The sequence below is a fragment of the Urocitellus parryii genome, chromosome 5 (assembly GCF_045843805.1).
Source record: "Urocitellus parryii isolate mUroPar1 chromosome 5, mUroPar1.hap1, whole genome shotgun sequence".
Lineage (NCBI taxonomy): Eukaryota > Metazoa > Chordata > Mammalia > Rodentia > Sciuridae > Urocitellus > Urocitellus parryii.
In genome coordinates, this window is record NC_135535.1 from 186439114 (window position 1) to 186457647 (window position 18534).

Here is an 18534-nt window from a genome sequence, read left to right on the forward strand (position 1 = left end):
GGACGTAGGGGCGGGAGAGGGGGAGGTTCCCTGACCCTGCCAAAGCAGTGGTTCAGGCCAGAGTTCCAACGTGTGCTACATCTGGTGGCACTAGTCTTGGTGCATCACTCCTGGGAGCAGGTAAGGGGCCATGAGAGGAGGCCACCGGCCATATCTACCTCCAGAGTCCCCATCCCGGGGAGGGAGCTTGAGTCCGTTCTGTCTGCCAGGGAGGGTTGCCGAATTCGCAGGCTGGACTTCCAATTGCCGAGACCACGAGGTGTGAGGAGTGGCCTGTGAACTCTTCTCCTCTGATCCCGTTGCTTTCTTGTGCCAGGGCGAGGGGGTGGGGGGGTGTATGGATTGCGCACCCATCTCCTTAGCCCTTTGTCAGAGTCTGGGCTCGAGGAGTTCTGTTTGGGGAGAAGTCACCTGTAGGAGGGCGAGAGACAGACCGGGGACTGGCTCTGAATCTTGAGGTGAGAGCTGACAGCTGAAGTTAAAGGTGTTTTGGGGGGGCCCACTGGATTTTATTAAGCTACCTTGGATCGGAAGTGCTGCCTCCCACTCCTTTTACCTGCAGAGGATCCTGTGGTAAGTATGCTATGTTGCCTAGGCTGGTCTTGAACTCATGGGTTTAAGTGCCTGAGCCTCCAGTAGCTGTAACTGCAGGCATGTGTCACCATGGCTTTTGTGTTTTGTTTTGTTTTGCAGTACTGGAGATTGAGCCCGAGTGCTCTACCACCAAGCTACATTCCCCAATCCTTTTTATTTATTTATTTATTTATTTAAACTTAGAAATAGGGTCTTGAACTTGTGATGCTCCAGTCTCAGCTTCCAAAATATCTGGGATTACATGCGTATGCCACTGCACTTGGTTTCATTTTGGTGTTTTTTTTTTTTTTTTTTAATACTAGAAACGGAACCCAGGAGCACTTAATCACTGAGTGACATCCTCAGCCCTTTTTATTTTTTGAGACAGGGTCTCATTAAATTGCTAAGGGTCTTGCTCAGTTGCTGAGGCTAGCTTTGAACTTGTGATCCTCCTGCCTCGCCGCGGCCTCCTGAGTTGCTGGGATTTCAGGCATGAACCACCATGCCCCGCTTCATTTTTTTTTTTTTTTTTTTTTTTAAAGAGAAAACAAAATAGGCTGTAGTGGATAGAGGACCTGTTTAGTGACTTAGAGTTACTTAGAGCCTTGTGACCTCAGGGAAGAAAGGCCCATCTATTGTTAGACTCTGAGGACTGGATCTGTTGTTCCTCTATATTTGCTACAAGTGTGCAGTGCAGGGCCATGTGTGCCCCAGATGCCCACCATGCTGGTGGAGTGTGAATCTATCTAGGTTTCAGTAAACTAAGATCTTGGATTCCTAATGTCTTTGAGATGTGACACTCTCAAATCCTAGGAGGTAGCCGTCAATCACCTTTTTGATTTCCCCTTTCCACCTTGTCCTCATAGTGAAACCATAATCCTTCAGAAGGCCACCATGGACATGATGGTGACCTTTCTAGGGAGGACTAGGTATGGCTTGGGAGGGAGGAAGGAGAGTTACTATAGACAAAATGTAGAAACCAGATGACTCAATATGGGAAGGGGGCAGATAATTCGTAGCTTCATTAAAGAAAGTCTGAAGCCGGGGGTGGGGGCACATATCTATGCAATGTGGGAGCTGAGTGAGGCAGGATGATCCCAAGTTCAAGACCAGCCTTAGCAACTTAGCGAGCAACTGAGTTTCCTGTCTCAAAAAATAAGTGGTATTTATACACAATGGAATATTACTCATCCATAAAGAAGAATGAAATTATGGCATTTGCTGGTAAATGGATGGAATTGGAGGCTATCATGTTAAGTAAAATAAGCTAGTCCCCAAAAGCCTAATGTTCTCTCTGATAGACAGACACTGACTCACAACAGGCAGGCAGGTAGGGGAGGGAGGAGATGGGAATGGGAAAGACAGTAGAATGAATTGGACATAACTTTCCTATGTTCATATATGGATGCGTGTGCCACTGCACACTGATAACTCCACGTCATGTACAACCACAAGAATGGGAAGTTAAACCCTATTTACAGATATGTCAAAATATTGCCATATATGACTAAAAGCAACAAATAATTTTTTTAAATTAAATAAAAATAAAAAATAAGAGGGGGCTGGGGTTGTGGCTCAGTGGTAGAGCCTTACACGTGAGGTACTGGGTTCGATCCTCAGCACCACATTAAAACCAATAAAAATAAAGATATTGTTTCTATCTACAACTAAAACAATATTTATAAAATAAAAAAATAGTAGGGCTGGGCATGTTGTTCAGTGGTTAAGCACTCCTGGGTTCAATTCCTGGTACCAAAAAAAAAAAAAGTCTGTTTTTTAAAAAAGTCTGTTTTTTAAAAAACAGCTTGCTCTTATTTCTGTAACCAGGGCAGGTTCTGAGTTTGACTTAAAAGAGGTAACATCCTCTATGCCAAGAGAACCCAAGAATAAGCTGGAATGCATTTCAGATAGGGAATATATATTTTTAGAGGGTATATGAGAGATACAGCAGTGAACATTATAGACTTGGTCCCAATGCTTATGTCTGGGAATTCATATAAAGAACTGTAAATGACAAGAAGGTGACAATTACAGAAGCCCATCATTCTGCAAGGAATGTTGTTCTAGACTGACAATTTAGGGTATTTTTTGGGGGGGTGGGTAGGAGGGTCTTATAGTTTATATAAAACAGGGTTTGGCTAGGCATGGTGGTGCATGCCTATAATTCCAGTACCTCAGGAGGCTGAGGCAGGAGGATCACAAGGTTGAGGCCAGTGACACCCTCAGAAGAAAGAAAAAATAAGGGCTGGGGTGTAGCTCAGTGGTAGGGCACCCTTGGGTTCAATTCCCAGAACCACAAAAATGAAAAACCAGGCTCTGTATAGTTTCTATGCTGACCTCAGTTAAGCAGGTGAAGTTCTTTCGTAATTTAGCAGATGATTACCCCATCAGGGTGCCTCTGTTAGGAGAGGCAGAGGACTTTGCAATGTTGAGTTGAGGGTGGAGAGAGATGTCATAGAAGTTCAGCCGTGTGTGTGTGTGTGTGTGTGTGTGTGTGTGTGTGTGTGTGTGTGTGTGTTGAGGGGGTAGGCATAGGGTTTGGCTCGTCAGGCTGTCTCCAGTGAGTGTGAGTCTGGGCTTCTCTAAACCAAGGGGGTTTGTGATCTTCTGGCCACCAAACTTCTTTGAGTTTCTTGTAGCATCTGGGAAGTGAACCCTTTCCCTGCCTCACTCCAGTTGGTCTGTGAACCAGTCAGTAGGAGCCCAAATGGAGCTGGAAAGGTGGACATGGCCAGTGGACACTTGCTTCTGCCTTCTGTAGAGATAGCCACTTCAGTCACAGCTCAGGGTGAGGCAAGGGCACTGTGCATACTGCACGGTGGGCCTCCACACCAAACCTTTCCTTCCTCTTAGGAATGATGGCTCCTAGCATATCAGTTTCCTGAAGTCTCTCCCACCCTAACAGTAATCTAAAAATTACTTCCTTTCCCCTCCCTGTTGGTTTCTCCCATCTCCTCTCTCTCCTGTCTCTCAGGTCTTCCTTTTCTTGACTTGCCTCTTAAATTTAGTGGTTTTCAGGACTTGTAGGGGTTGGGAAGGCTGAGGCAGGAGGATCGCGAGTTCAAAGCCAGCCTCAGCAAAAGTGAAAATACAAAATAGGGCTGGGGATGTAGTTCACTGGTTAAGTGTTCCTGAGTTCAATCCCCGGTATTGCCCCACCCCCAAGAAAAGGGAGGTTATCAGATGGAAACCCTTTAAGGAAGGGCTAGACCTCCAAGGTCCAAAACGCTGAGGTTCTGTGTTCTCCTTTCCAGTTTTGACCCCTGACTGGCACAGCATTCCTCCTATACCCAATTGCTTAGTAAATCATAAGACTCTGCTTTAAAAGGTTCTCTCCTTTTGGTCTCTCTGGGTGCATTTGGGTTCGTTTGAACCTTATCTCTTCTTGGCTGGAGTATTAGGATTCCCTTCTGGCTGGCCTCCCTGCTTCCTGCAAGGTCCTTCCACACCCATCTATTTTCATATGATTGCCCAGAGAGTTCCCTTCCCTTCCCTTCTTTTCTTTACATACTGGGAATTGAACTCAGGAATGCTTATTTTGAGACTGGGACTCCCTAAGTTGCCGAGGCTGGCTACGTACTTGCCATCGTCCTGCCTCATTGGGATTACAGGTGTGCACCACCATGCCTAACCCAAAGTGTTCGTTTGGGCTGGGGATGTGGCTCAAGCGGTAGCGCGCTCGCCTGGCATGCGTGCGGCCCGGGTTCGATCCTCAGCACCACATACCAACAAAGATGTTGTGTCCGCCGAGAACTAAAAAATAAAAAATATTAAAAATTCTCTCTCTCTCTCTCTCTCTCTCTCTCTCTCTCTCTCTCTCTCTCTCTCTCTCTCTCCCTCTCCCCTCTCTCACTCTCTCTTTAAAAAAAAAAAAAACCAAAGTGTTTGTTCGTTCTTTCTTTCTTTCTTTCTTTCTTTCTTTCTTTCTTTCTTTCTTTCTTTCTTAAGATTAACAGTTTATTGAGATATTATTAATTTATCATAAGATTCATTCTTTTTGTGTGTGTGTGTGGTACTAGGGATTGAACTCAGGGCCTCACTTATGCCAGGCAAGTGCCCTATCATTGAGGTACATCCCCAGCCCCTCAGAGTGTCCTTCTAAGTACACATCTAATCTTATTGGTCTTCTTATGATCCTTTAGTGACTTGCTGAAATTCAAAGGTCTCAACTTTTTTTTTTTTTTAATATGTGACTCTATATTCTCTCTTGGCATATAAATTGTACTTCTTTTGAAAATGTTTTTGGCGTTTGCCCTGCAATTTGCAATATGTATTTACAAGTAGTCCAAGTCCACTTTCAAATAACAAGTGTACAGTTTCACAGGGTGTAGAACACTTTATAATAGAGAAGTCCTAATTTGTTCCTCTTATCCTTTTTATTTTTTTATAATGAGACAGGGTCTCGCAAGTTGCGTAGGGCCTCACTAAGTTGCTAAGGCTGGCTTTTTTTTTTTTCTTTTTTTTTTTTTGGTTCTGGGGATTGAACCCAGGGCCTTGTGCACGTGAAGCAAGCACTCCACCAACTGAGCTCTATCCCCAGCCCCATAAGGCTGGCTTTGAACTTGTGATCCTCCTGACTCAGCCTGCTAAATTGCTGGGATTACAGGCATGCGCCACCATGTCTGACTCCTCATCTTTCGTATTATTGCCGTCATTATCTTACTTATCCATAATTACCTGTCAATTAAGAATTCAGAATAAGCCTGCATTGTTGCTCATGCCTCTAATCCCAGCTGGCTCCTTGCAGGGGTGAGTAGGAGGACTGCTGAGGGGGAAATGAGGACCACAAGTTCAAGGCTAGTCTATCTAACCTAGTCAGACCCTGTCTTAAGAATATTTCTTTCCAGAGAAAGAAAAAAAGTAAAGATTTTATTTTACGTTCATGTATTCCTTCTCTGATACTCTTTCTTTTGTTATGTATATATGAATTTATGGTCAAAAATTTTCTGATGAACTTCATTTAAAATTTTACAAATCAGGTTTACTGGTGACCATTCCCTTGATTTTGTTTATCCAGCAAATTCATTTCTTCTTCTTTTTTGATGCTGGGGATTGAAACCAGGGCCTTGAGATGCCCCCCTGTGCTACTTTCCAGCCTCAGAGACATTTTTTTTTAGTTGTCAATGGACCTTTATTTATTTATTTACACGTGGTGCTGAGAATGGAACCCAGTGCCTCACACATGCCCAGCAAGCGGTCCACCGCTGAGCCACAACCCCAGCCCCAGGGATTTCTTAAATAAGGTGTGAGGCTTGCCATCCTATGTTGCGTTCCCTTTTTATTCTGTAGGAGCCCCACTGGGGCAGTTGTAAGGTGGAAGTGAGGAAGCATCAGTCTGTCCTGTAGGGAGCCTATGCTCTGCCTCTCGGTCTCCCCTCACTTCCTTTAGGTAAGATAGAAAGTCTAGAGGGGAGTGGAGTTCCCACCCCCAGGTGGTTAGGTTCTGGGAGTATAGGCTTTGTGAAGAAAAATAGGGAGGGCTCATATTTCAAGATGAGTAATTTCCCCATCTCCCTGCCAGAAGCACCAGGGACTATATATATTTATATATATTCATATTTTTTATATATTTGTGTGTGTGTGTGTGTTTGTGTGTGTGTATATACACTTTTTTGGGGGGGTACCAGGGATTGAACTCAGGGGTACTCAAGCACTGAGCCATATCCCCAGCCCTCTTTTTGTACTTTATTAGAGATAGGGTCTCACCTAGTTGCTTAGCGCCTTGCTTTTGCTGAGATTGACTTTGAACTCCCGATCCTCCTGCCTCAGCCTCCCAAGTGGCTGGGATGACAGGCATGTGCCACTGCCCCCGGCTAGCACCAGGGAATATTATATACTGTTTCATCAGTGGGCTCTTGTTCCCTAGTTGGACTCTGAGCTCTCCAGGGACGGACACTGTCTTGTCCCTTTTTTCAGCTTTTCCGACAGAGTCATCAAGCACAGGCCTGAAACCATAAGCAGGCATCAGAAATATGTGTTGGTGCCTAATGTCTCAGCCTGGTGATCATTCACTGGGACTGCCTCAGCTGTGTCAAAGGATGTCCAGGAGCTGGTGAAAGCGGGCAGTCTACAACACTGGGAGGCACTCAGGCCCCCTTGGGCAGGCTTTGATTTGGGTGACAGTCCTTATTCTTTCTCTGTTCCTTAAGTCTGCAGTTTTGTGTGTGAGCAAGATGGAGGCCAGCCTGTCTGATTTTAACATCGATGCCCCTCGTTGGGACCAGTACACTTTCCTGGGGAGGGTGAAGCACTTCTTTAACATTACGGACCCCCGCACTGTCTTTGTATCAGAGCGAGAGCTGGACTGGGCCAAGATGATGGTGGAGAAGAGCAGGTGAGTAATCAAGAGAAGGGACTGTAGTGGGAGAGGGACACCAAAGGACAAGGAATAGGCAGAGATCTCTGGGAGAGGGAGAAATGAGAGGAGGAAGACTGGGAGGACTTGATTGGGCTGGCTAGTTAACTGCCTGTTGTCCTTGGGTGACAGGATTGGGGTCATACCCCCAGGTACTCAAGTGGAGCAGCTGCTCTATGCCAAGAAGCTATATGACTCAGCCTTCCATCCTGACACTGGGGAGAAGATGAATGTCATTGGGCGGATGTCCTTCCAGGTTCCTGGAGGCATGATCATCACAGGCTTCATGCTCCAGTTCTACAGGTGGGCCCTGGAGCAGAGCAGGGGATTGTGCAGCTGCCTGGGTCTACGAGGCAGTAAGCTGATTTAGGATGATAATAGCAGTCCTCTTGATCGATCACTTTCCAGGATACAGGCAGTACGCTAAGTTCTTTGCACGTATTGCCTCATTTAGCCCTCTTAATGACCCTGTACATAGGTACTATTCTCAATTCTGTTTTGTAGATGAAATTCTAGAGAGCCTAAGTAATTCCAAATTCACACAGATAGGCTGTCCTAAGTTCTTCTTTAAAAAGTACTTATTTGCAATTAATTTATTTTTCTAATGAACCATCCACAGTAGACCGGGCATGGTGCACATGCCTATAATTATAGCAACTCAGGAGGCTAAGGCAGGAGGGATTGCAAGTTTGAAGCCGGCCTCAGCCACTTAGCAAGGCCCTAAGCCAATCAGTGAGACCCTGTCTCAAAATAAAAATTAAAAATGGCTGAGGATGTGGTTCAGTGATTAAGCACCCCTGGGTACCAAGAAGGCCCTTTTTCTTGGCTCTCTAAGTGATTCAATAAACTTTCTCTGTAGCTGCTGGATGTGTGACTCTTCCTCCTCCCCCTTTCTCCTCCCTCCTTTTTCTCCTGCCTCCTCCTACCCATGCATTCATTTGTTCAGTTATTGAGCTAGGCCTTGGGCCAGGTGCTGGGAATACAAAGACTTTGGTCTCTCCCCTCATGGAGCTCTGTTGAGGAGACCAAGAAGTAAACAGAGTGCAGCTTGGTAAGTGGTAGGTTGGAGCAAGAATATGGGGTGGTGGGCGCAGGGTACATGGAGAGTGACTAATTTTGTCTCAGGAAGGACAGGAGACGGGTTGGGAATGTTCCAAGGATTTTTCCATGTGTGGAAGGAGGAGGGTAGATATTCCAGGCAGAGGACCCAGTCTGTCCAAAAGCCTGGTACATAAAACAGTGGGAACAATTTAGGGAATAGCAGATGATGAGGTAATTGGTGGACCTCAAGCCCTGCCTTCCATCCTCACTCCTCTGCTTCTGGCCTCCCTTCCTGGTAGGACTGTGCCGGCAGTGATTTTCTGGCAGTGGGTGAACCAGTCCTTCAATGCCTTAGTCAACTACACCAACAGGAATGCCGCTTCCCCTACATCAGTGAGGTAGGAGACCTAAACCCCAAGCTATCCTCTTACCTTCTCAGGCACAGGCCTGCTGAAGGGTTCCTGGGCTGTCACTCCCCCCGTCCGTGGGACCTGCAGTGAGCAGGTAGCAAAGACACCCTTTTCAATGTTTGGAAATATTTTCTCAGACTGACTAGGAGAGTATCTTCTTCCCAGACCAGTTCAAAATATGTTCATTCATTGATTTGACAAAATGTTCACGAGTGTATGTTATACCAGATGGGGTTCCAGGAGCTGGGGATACTTTGAGGAGCAGGGCATTGTGGTTCCTATTGTGGTGGAGTTTAAGGTCTTTTAAGAAAAGAAGCACAATAATCTCAGATTGGGATGGCTGCCATTAAGGACATAGACAGGGTGACAAGACAGCAAATGGCAGAGAGATGTCCATCTGGACAGGCTGGTCAGGAAGTCTTTTCTGCTATTTCCGAAGGGTGAGAATTCAGCTCCATTAAAGTCCAGGAAAGAGCCAGGTGTGGTGCCGACTGTACTTCAGCAATTCAGGAGGCTGAGGCAGGAAGATTACAAGTTCCAGGCCAGTCTGGGCAATTTAGCCAGATCTTGTCTCAAAATAAAATTATAGAAGGCTGGAGATATAGTTCAGTGGTAGAACCCTTCCCTATGACACATGAGGCTCTGGGTTCAAACATCACGTCTACAGGAAAAAAAAAGAAAAGAAGCCCAGGAAAGAATTCCCCGGGGCAGGGAACATCAGTATACACAGGTTAAATACTGAAAGAAGACCACTGAGCCAGGGTGTTGCGAGTGATGGGGAGGGGGCCCAATATTAGGCAGGGATCAGATGACATGTGGTATGAACCCCTGATACCAGATTTTCTCCCCCAAGCCTGTGGTCTTGCCTCAGCCATCAGGGCCCCCACCTTCAACATCTAATCTTTCAAACATGTAGCATCACATGTAGCATCTCCTTCCTCCACTAGGCAGATGGCCCTTTCCTACTTCACAGCCACAACCACCGCATTGGCCACCGCTGTGGGCATGAACATGTGGACAAAGGTATGGTCAGAAGCTGCTGTGGGCATGGTGGCCACCAGGGGGCAGCAGAGTCCTGGGGAAGACTGTAGAGCTGTCCTGGGATTTGCCCTTAGTGGGCCTTGGCCAGAGTTTAGGATTCTTAGTCTGGATGTCTGGTCGTGTAGTGGTAGCTCAGTTTAATTGTATTCCTTTCTTTATAATCCTTAAGTCCCTCCCACTCCCACCTTCCCATGAGTCTGAACAACTCCCATTGTTCCCTGCCCCCAACAGAGAGCGCCACCCTTGGTGGGCCGCTGGGTGCCCTTTGCTGCTGTGGCTGCAGCTAACTGTGTCAATATCCCAATGACGCGACAGCAGTGAGTACAGGGAGCCCCTTTCTCCGTACGTGCCACAACTTAGCAGGGAAAGGGCAGAAAACCAAGGCAGTGGGTGGCTTCCCGGGACTGGGATTTTATGGAGAGGGTTGCTGGGATGAGCCTCTGAAGGATCCCTGAGGACTGGCTACCCCTGTGGTAATGGCCCTGAGAGTGGTAATGGTGGGGGACTTAGGGTAGTCAGCCTGTCTGTTGTTGTGGGGGATGGGGAGGTAGTATGGACCTGTGGGGTTTTACTCAGACCCCCTCCTTTCAACTGAAGCTGTATTAAAGTCGTGAACTCTGCCTACCCCCAAAGCCCTGGGATGATGACCAAATGAAATGCAGCAGAGCGAGGAGCCTCAAGATAGAACAGAACCAAGAAGCCTAAGCAAAGCCAGAGGAGCAGATAGAGGTTTTCTAGACCCCCAGCTCTAAGTGTTTCAGCTGAACAGGTGGAAAAATTCACTGTGTCTTCAGTTTTTACCCTTTTTTTTTTTTTTCAGTGCTAGGGAATGAAGCCAGTGTCTTGTGCATGCTAGGCTACATCCCAGTCCATTTTTTAAAAAATATTTTTTATTTGTAGTTGGACACAGTACCTTTATTTCATTTATTTATTTTTATGTGGTGCTGAGGATCGAACCCAGGGCCTCACACGTGCTAGGCAAGTGCTCTACCACAATCCCAGCCCCAGTTTTTGTTTCTTGACTAGAGTGTGCAGAGATGTTCCTCTGCTATGAGATTTTGATGATATAATTGTGTGTGTGTGTGTGTGTGTATGGCACTCCATACATTACCGGGAACATAGTAAAGGCTACATAAGTGTTATCATTTACATCTACAATCCGTGTTTTCTTGGGATTGCTAGCATTGGAGATACCGTAGGATCCCTTAGAGAAAGAACACTACAGAATATCATGTATCCACATTGCTCCTTCCTCTTCCCTTTTCCCATCTAGCTTTTTCCCAGTAGATGAATAAGTGCAGCCATCTACCTGATCTCTGGTGGAGTGCTGTCAAGAGCTGGCCTGATGCCAGGCATGGAGGTGCACACCTGTAATTCCAGTGGCTTGGGAGGCTGAGGCAGGAGGTTCACAAATTCTAGGTCAGCCTTAGCAACTTAGCAAGTCCTTAAACAACTTAGTAAGGCCCTTTTTCAAAATGTAAAAAAGGGCTGGGGATGTAACTCAGTGGTAAAGTGCTCCTGCGTGCAGATCCCAGTACTTCACCACACCCCGCCCCCCCCAAAAAAAAAATAGCTGCTCTGTGAACAGAGAGTGGTAACTGTCAGGTACTGGACTAAGTAGTTGTCAGGCAATGTCTTATTTAATCCTCACCAGGTCCAATGCAGTGGGTGCTCAGCTTATCCCCATTTTGCAGATCAGGAGAACTGAGGCTTTAGAAAGGGTAAGGACCATGCTCAAGGTTATATATATACATGTTCTGCAGTTTTAGTAGTCTGCTGAAGTAGTATGTACCCTGGGCCAACTCTCTTAGCCACTGATAACTGGACCCTGGAAGAAAGCTCAGGGGGCCAGGTTGCAGAGGGTGGTCTAGAGCTGGAGTGCCCTGGCCTTGGTCCCTTGGTGTGTCACAGGCCTGGCAGGCTCCTAGCACCCCTTTCCCAAGTCCAGCAACTCCTATTTATATTTAGGGAACTCATCCAGGGCATCTGTGTGAAGGATGGGAATCAGAATGAGCTTGGCCATTCCCAGGTGAGCAGAGGCCTCTCTTGGGGTAGGAGGGGGGATTTCCTTCTAAGACCCTGTTTCTTCCTTAGTGATCAGAGCAGGCCTTTGTGCCATTATAGTATTAAAAAGGCTTTTCTCGGACTCCAACCTCATTCCCCATCAATTTGCCCTGTATTTCTCTGTTCGGAACAGGCCTCTTATGTCCTTCCTGCATCATTTCTGGATCCAAAACCAGCTCTGACTTGCCCATGACTCTTACCCAGCCCTCCAACGCACTCCATGTACACAGAATAAATTATTCCTGATCATTTATCTTTTCTGCCCTCAGAGAGCTGCAGCCATAGGCATCACCCAGGTGGTAATTTCCCGGATCACCATGGCTGCCCCTGGCATGAGTAAGATGGAGAAGCCCTCCCAACCTGGGGAACTCCGGAATACATGGTGGAGGCCTTAGCCACGCTCAGGTTTCCAGTGGGAGTTGGGACCCCAGCCTCTACAGCCATGCTTCTCAAACTCAGGAGAACAATCTTCGTTCCTAGAATATCACTTAGTCAGAGATTGGGGGGAGAAAGTTATTTTCATTGAACTAATGATAATGAAAAGCCATTATGCACCAGGGCTTGACATGGTGGGCACAGTGTGGGCTGCTTAGGAGATGATGGTAGAGAGAATAAATTCCTTGCCTGGGTTTGCATTCAGCAGGGGCATATTACAAAATTTGTTTACATGAGCTTTCAAAGTTAGTTTTTGATTTTGAGAAGGATGGTTTGGGCCTAGTAGCAAATGTCTTTCTGTTACAGATTTGAAAGTTCAGAAGTTTGGGAAGCATGTTTTTACTGGGACTTGGGGGGAAGAGTGTGGCCATGACTTTGCAATCTCTGTTCTCCCCAATGGCAAATATTTTTTGACATTTTTGGGGAAAGCAGGAAACTCTCAGTTCCCACTCTTGACTGTACAAAGGGGTCTTCTAGCCACTCCCCCCTGCCCTCCCCAGCTTCTCCCCTGTTCTCTTCCAGTCTTGCTGCCAGTCATCATGGAAAGGCTGGAGAAACTGCATTTCATGAAGGTAAGCGGGGCTGTCTTTGCATCTTCCCTGCCCAGTTCCTCAACCACACCTGTGCTTGGGACTCCCTCCCCTCCCCTCCTGCCCACTTCCACATTAGCAACAGAGAGTCTGGTCACTTCTCTTCTCCCTCAGGGCCAGCAGGTATCAGCTTCTAGTTTCTGCTAGCTGGCTGATCCCTAGAAGGGCAGGCATGCGGTTCACTTTGATGTACTTAGGACCCATGTGGGTCTCTCTTTTTTTATTTGTTTTTGTGCAGAAAGTCAAGGTGCTGCATGCCCCATTGCAGGTCATGCTGTCTGGGTGCTTGTGAGTATGGTGTTTGGATGGTTTGGGTTTTATGGTGGCTGGGACATCCAAGATCTGTCTTCTTATTAGCCTGTGTTGGGGAACATGTTCTCCTTTACTTGACTTTAAAAGTCGCTGAAGCTGTGCATAGTGGCACATGCCTATAATTCCAGTGACTTGGGAAGCTGGAGGATAGTATGTTTGAGGCCAGCCTTAGCAACTTGAAGAGATTGTCTCAAAATGAAAAATAAAAGGGACTGGGGATGTAGCTGAGTGGTAATGACACAAGTCACGTCAGCATTCTTAGGAGCTTGCCACTGGGTAGACATGTCCTAGCAATAATCATGCTTTGCAAAGCCATGGGGTTGATGACAATGACTCCATTCCTACTGGCTGTGGGTGCTTGTGATCTTGGAGTACGCTGCTTGCATACCCTAGTCATATCATTATCTTCTCATCTGCTTGAACCTGGGTGTGAGGTGGGGGTGAGTGGTGGCAGGACATTGGTTTTGTCCCCATTACAGGATGAATTTCCTCATGCTCAGAGGATGGGGAAAGGCTGTGGGGAGAGGACTGAGGGTCTGGCTGGGGAGGCAGGCCGGGTTCCTGGGTACCTCCCTTAGAGCTTTCAGGGATGGGGTGTGGACAGGGCTGGTCCCCTGACGCTTTGGTTTCTTATTTCTTACAGCCTCCTCTTCATGGTGCCAGTGGCATGTGGGCTCTTCCCACAGATATGGTATTGGTCTTTTGTCATCCACTTTGGTTTATTAAACACCCTGCCTCTGCTGCTCCAACCTGCCTGCTGCCCAAAGGAAGAGGGACAGACCAGGAAGGGCATCAACCTCTTAGTCTAAATCCTGGGCCTCTTAACCCTGGGTGAATGGCAAACCAGCCAGATCCTCAAGGGGAGGAACAGCCAGGAGGAGGAATGAGTTGCTCCCACCACATGGAGCAAGCCTGAGAGATGGGCTAGTGGACAAGAAACTTCCTTTGTTGCTGGCTGGGTTATTTGGGAGCTCTGCTCTGGCCAGATCTGGCCTTTAAAATTGAATAAGGGCCTTATTCTAATTCTTGTTTCCCAGAGACCAGATGATGATCTCTCTACTTCTCTTCCTGTCCTCCCAGATGGACAAAGGAAAGGGAGGTCTCAGATGGAGGAGTGGGGAGTGGAGACTGGCTCCAGGAGATGGGTTTGCTTGGTTATGAGACTGAGAAGAAGCCAGTTTCCCTTCTTTGAATTCTAGTTCCGTACTGGTTCAGTGGTCATCTGCTAAACACTTCCTTTAGCTCAGGGAGAGTGAAGCCAGGCCTGAGAAGAAGTAGGGGCGGCATACTGTGGGCATACTTTATATAAAGTCTTGTAAAGATTCGGTCTGGAAAAATCAGGAGGTAACGTGGGTTGGAATTTTTCTGAGGGTACTTTGCCACTTATCCCAGGTGGCATGCTCATAATCTCCTCTGTTCTCTTCAGCAAATTACCAGTTTCCTATCTGGAACCAGAGCTCCAAGACACCATCAAGGCCAGCTATGGAGAACATGTACCTTATGTCTACTTCAATAAGGGTCTCTAAATGCCCCGCTCCAGCAAAGACCAGTGTATACCCATATTTGCACACCTGTCCTCCATCCTCTTTGCCAACAAGGCCTGAGAATCATGCTGGATAGGGGGAGGGTAGGGTAGTTGGGTGCATCTACCCAAGCAACTATTTTGTTGGACTCCAGGGGATAAACATGAAAAAGGGACTTGGGGTTATTGCTCAGTAGTGAGAGTTTGCCTAGCATGCATGAGTTCCTGGGTCCATCCCCCAACATTGCAAAAAAGGAAAAAAAAAAAACGGGGACCAAAGAGAACAAGGACCTAAGTCTTCTGTCTGTCTCCTCCTTAACCCCTGTCCCCTGGAGACAAGAAGCTGAGGCCTTCTCAGGGAGAAGTTACTGCTACCTGGGGAGACACTGAAGCCATTCATTTTAAAAAAAAAAAACTTTAGGATTTCCTTCCAGCCATGATTGGAGATGAGCCCTTAGAACAAGAAAAGTTCTATATCTTCTCTTCCCTTCCTGCCACCTCCTCTCCCAACCAATGGAGCCTTTTACCCAGGCAATTCTATCCTGATGCAAGAGAAGGGGCAAGCAGTCTGAGTCACTTTGGACTCATCTCCACTCTTCTCCATTCTCTTCATTGTGCCCTGGTTGGAAAGCTTCTTTGGGAGTTCTGCTAAATTAGAATTTAATCAGGCACTCAGGACTTATTAGTGCTGAAAAGGACACTGTGCAAAGCAGCAGAGTTACATGGTGCTTCAAGTCCTGTCTGTTGACGTTGACTTTGTTCTGTCTTAATCATGTCTGGATCTATGCTTGCTGTCTGCTCTATAATGGTGGAAGTCTCTTCTTTCATTGCCTTATATCTCTGTTTGAAAAGATAAGTCCCCTGTGAGTGAAAAGGATGCACATAGACATTAATCCACACTTCAGTGGGTAAAATTTCCTGGCCGCCTCCCTCAGCCCATTAGCTTAAACACCAAAGAAAGACTGGTGTGTGCTGAATGGGAAAGGGGAGTTATACTTGGACACCTCTTAGAGGAAATTGATCGGGACCAAAGAGCCTTAAGTGCACGCAGCAAAGTACAGCCACTTCTCCTCCCCAGCTGGGCTGCCAAAGTGGTTTCTCATGTTCCTTGGGGGACTGTTGTGGCATACCTGGGGTCACTGAGTTTTGTCTGGTAAGATTTGCTGACTGTGTCCAAAGGCTGTCACTGTGAATTGAATAAATTACTTGAAAGAGCTTGAAAAAGTGCAAACTAAGCTAATAAAGCCTAGATGGAAAGCAGGATCTGGTCTTTGGCCATCGTGTCTCAGAGGGTGTCATACCTATAAGGGAAACCTGTCTGATGCCTGGGGGTCAGCAATTGCTCCAACTTAAGACGAATCTACATCTATAAAGTGTTCTTTTATACGAAGAATAAGGATATGTTGGGCTGGAGCTGTATATGGACAGAATACCTTTATTTATTTTTATGTGTTAAGAATCAAACCCAGGGCTGGGGATGTGGCTCAAGCAGTAGCGCGCTCGCCTGGCATGCGTGCGTGTGACCCAGGTTGGATCCTCAGCACCACATACAAACAAAGATGTTGTGTCCGCCGAAAACTAAAAAATAAAATATTAAAAAATTCTCTCTCTTCTCTCTCTCTAAAAAAAAAAAAAAGAATCAAACCCAGTGCCTCACACATAAAAATAAGTAAAATAAAATTATTCTGTCAATATACAACTACAAAACAATAATTTAAAAAAATGTTACAGAGACCCTATTCTTTTTTTCTTTTAGAGAATTTTAATATTTATTTTTTAGTTTTCGGCGGACACAACATCTTTGTATGTGGTGCTGAGGATGGAACCAGGGCCGCACGCATGGCAGGCGAGCGCGCTACCGCTTGAGCCACATCCCCAGCCCAGAGACCCTATTCTTATATGTGGCATTTAAAGTGTAATATGTTGACTCTCTGACCCCTAACACAAAGACCTTCCCCTACCTTGGAACAATGTCTCTTGGAATGTACATCGTAATCACCTGGAAAGCTGGTGAAAATAGATTGTAGAACCAGTCCCCAGAATTTCCAGTTCTGTAGGTCTAGGGTGGAGCCTGAGAATGTGCATTTCTTTTGTGGGGAGTACTGGGGTATGAACTCTGGGGCGCTTGACCACTGAGCCACATCCCAGCCCTATTTTGTATTTTATTTAGAGACAGGGTCTCACTGAGTTGCTTAGCGCCTTGCCATTGCTGAGGCTGGCTTTGAACTTGTGAGCCTCCCGAGCCACTGGGATTATAGGAAGTGGGCTGCCACGCCCGGCTGAGAATGTGCATTTCTAATAATTTTCTTGTAATGCTGATCCTGTTGGTTGGGGGACCATGCTTGAAGGAATACTATTCTAAAGGGAAAGGATCTTGCGCTGGATGCTCAGAAACTGCTTGAAGTTGGTTCTTCCCCCATTTTGAAGTGTATTATGCAGTGGTTTTAGTATAGTCACAAAGTTGTGTGACCATCAATCCTCTAATTCCAGAATATTACTTTCCAAGAAACCCCAAATCCAAACAGGTGACACACACCTATAATCCCAGCTATTTGGGAAGTTGAGGCAGAATTGCAAGTCAGGCCAGCCTAGGCAACTTGATGAGACCCTGTCTGTAAGTTGAAAAATGAAAAGGGCTGGAAATATAGCTCAATAACAGTGTCCTTGGGTCTAATCCCCAGCATTATAAAAAAGAAAAAAAATCAGACTGCTTTTCACCTTGGTTTGCATCATTTCTCTGCCTTTTGAGTTGGTTCCTGTGAGATGTCAGAAGATAGTTAAGGGTGATAAAGCAGCCTTGGTGTGGGAAGTGCTAGTTCAGACTGCAAAAGGTTTAGTTTTGTCCTGCCCTCAGGCAAAAGGAGAAAAGGGTGGGACAGAAACCCTGAGTTTGCCAGAATGAACTGGAGTTTCTAATAATGATATCTGATTTTTTGTTTTTTGTACTGGGGATTAAATTCCGGGACTTTAACACTGAACTACATCCCCAGCCCTTTTTAAATTTTAAAGGTAGGGTCTCCTATGTTAGTTAGGGCCTCCCTGAATTGCTGAGGTTGGCTTCAATCTCATAATACTGCCTCAGCCTTCTAAGTTGCTGGGATTCTAGGCCTGTGCTGTGACACCCTGGCCTTTATGTGTAATCCCCACCCCCCCACCCCCAGAGTGAAAGGAGTAGGATTTATTTAAATGTGAAGAATGAAGACAGAACTCTTTGCAGGGGCAAGAGGGGACCCAATAGGGATTGCCCTCCTGTGTAATTCTTAGAGTTCCTTGCGGCCGGGATCAAGAGACTGTGCCATGAAAATAATTTGGCCCTTGGTTATACTCAACTTCTCCCTAAAGATTGCTTTAGGGATGGATGATTTGTGGGATGGATGAATTCCTAAGAAATTAGAGATTGGCAAAAATATTTGTTACCATTTTTAGTACTTGGGAAAGCAGGATTGAGATGGAGGCAGAGGTAGTCACACTGGTATGTTCCTTAGTCTCAGCTGCTTGGGAAGTTGAGACAGGAGGATTGCAAGTTCGAGATCAGCCTGGACAATTTAGCAAGAGTTTGTCTTAAAAAATAATCTGGGTGTGGTGGTGCATGCCTATAATCCCAGCAGTTTGGGAAGCTGAGACAGGAGAATCCCTAGTTTAAAACCAGCAACTGCAAGGCACTAAGCAATTCAGTGAGACCCTGTCTCTAAATAAAGTACAAAATAAGGCTGGGGATGTGGCTCAGTGATTGAGTACTCCTCAGTTCAATCCCCAGTACCAAAATAAATAAATAAATAAAAGAGCTGAGGATATAGTTCAGGGGTAGATTGCCACTTTGTTCAATCTCTAGTACTGGAGGCAGAGGTAGGGAGGCAGAACTGTAGAACTGCAGAACTTGTTAAACTGGGCCACACTTATTTCTTCACTCTTACCTGTGTCACATTTTGCCTATATTTAAGCCAACTGCAGCTCCCTCCAGTATCGGACATGAACTAGGATAGGCCAGGCTGTAAAAACTTTGGCAGGTTTTTGAGAGAAAATTGGCTGCTCTGGATATCTGAATTCTTTACCATGGGTCTTCATTTGTGAAATTGTTTTTGCTTTTTATTATTTGTTTATGTATGTATGTTATGGTGCTGGGGATGGAACATAGGTCCTCAAATATGCTAAATATGTCCACTTATTTTCCCAACATTGAGTTAATGGTTG

The 18534-nt window shown here is 46.1% G+C and overlaps 1 protein-coding gene across 1 annotated transcript; it reads left to right on the forward strand.

Annotated features, from left to right (window-relative positions):
- The first annotated feature begins 64 nt into the window (after nucleotides 1-64).
- Sfxn2 (sideroflexin 2) lies at nucleotides 65-14604 on the forward strand. The gene is made up of 12 exons (XM_026401151.2): nucleotides 65-120; nucleotides 6723-6907; nucleotides 7061-7231; nucleotides 8269-8367; nucleotides 9327-9402; nucleotides 9652-9737; nucleotides 11389-11449; nucleotides 11754-11820; nucleotides 12442-12491; nucleotides 12748-12797; nucleotides 13465-13512; nucleotides 14248-14604. The coding sequence occupies exons 2-12, from the start codon at nucleotides 6747-6749 to the stop codon at nucleotides 14345-14347; spliced, it is 969 nt and encodes a 322-aa protein (XP_026256936.1). The 5' UTR covers nucleotides 65-120; nucleotides 6723-6746; the 3' UTR covers nucleotides 14348-14604.
- The last annotated feature ends 3930 nt before the right edge of the window (nucleotides 14605-18534 follow it).

Bases quoted from the DNA above. Each gene is read 5' to 3' on its own strand.
- Sfxn2 (XM_026401151.2), top strand. From the start codon at position 6,747: ATGGAGGCCAGCCTGTCTGATTTTAACATCGATGCCCCTCGTTGGGAC. The intron at 8,368-9,326 runs GTAGGAGACCTA...TTCCTCCACTAG, and splicing joins GCTTCCCCTACATCAGTGAG to GCAGATGGCCCTTTCCTACT. The intron at 12,798-13,464 runs GTGAGTATGGTG...TATTTCTTACAG, and splicing joins GTCATGCTGTCTGGGTGCTT to CCTCCTCTTCATGGTGCCAG.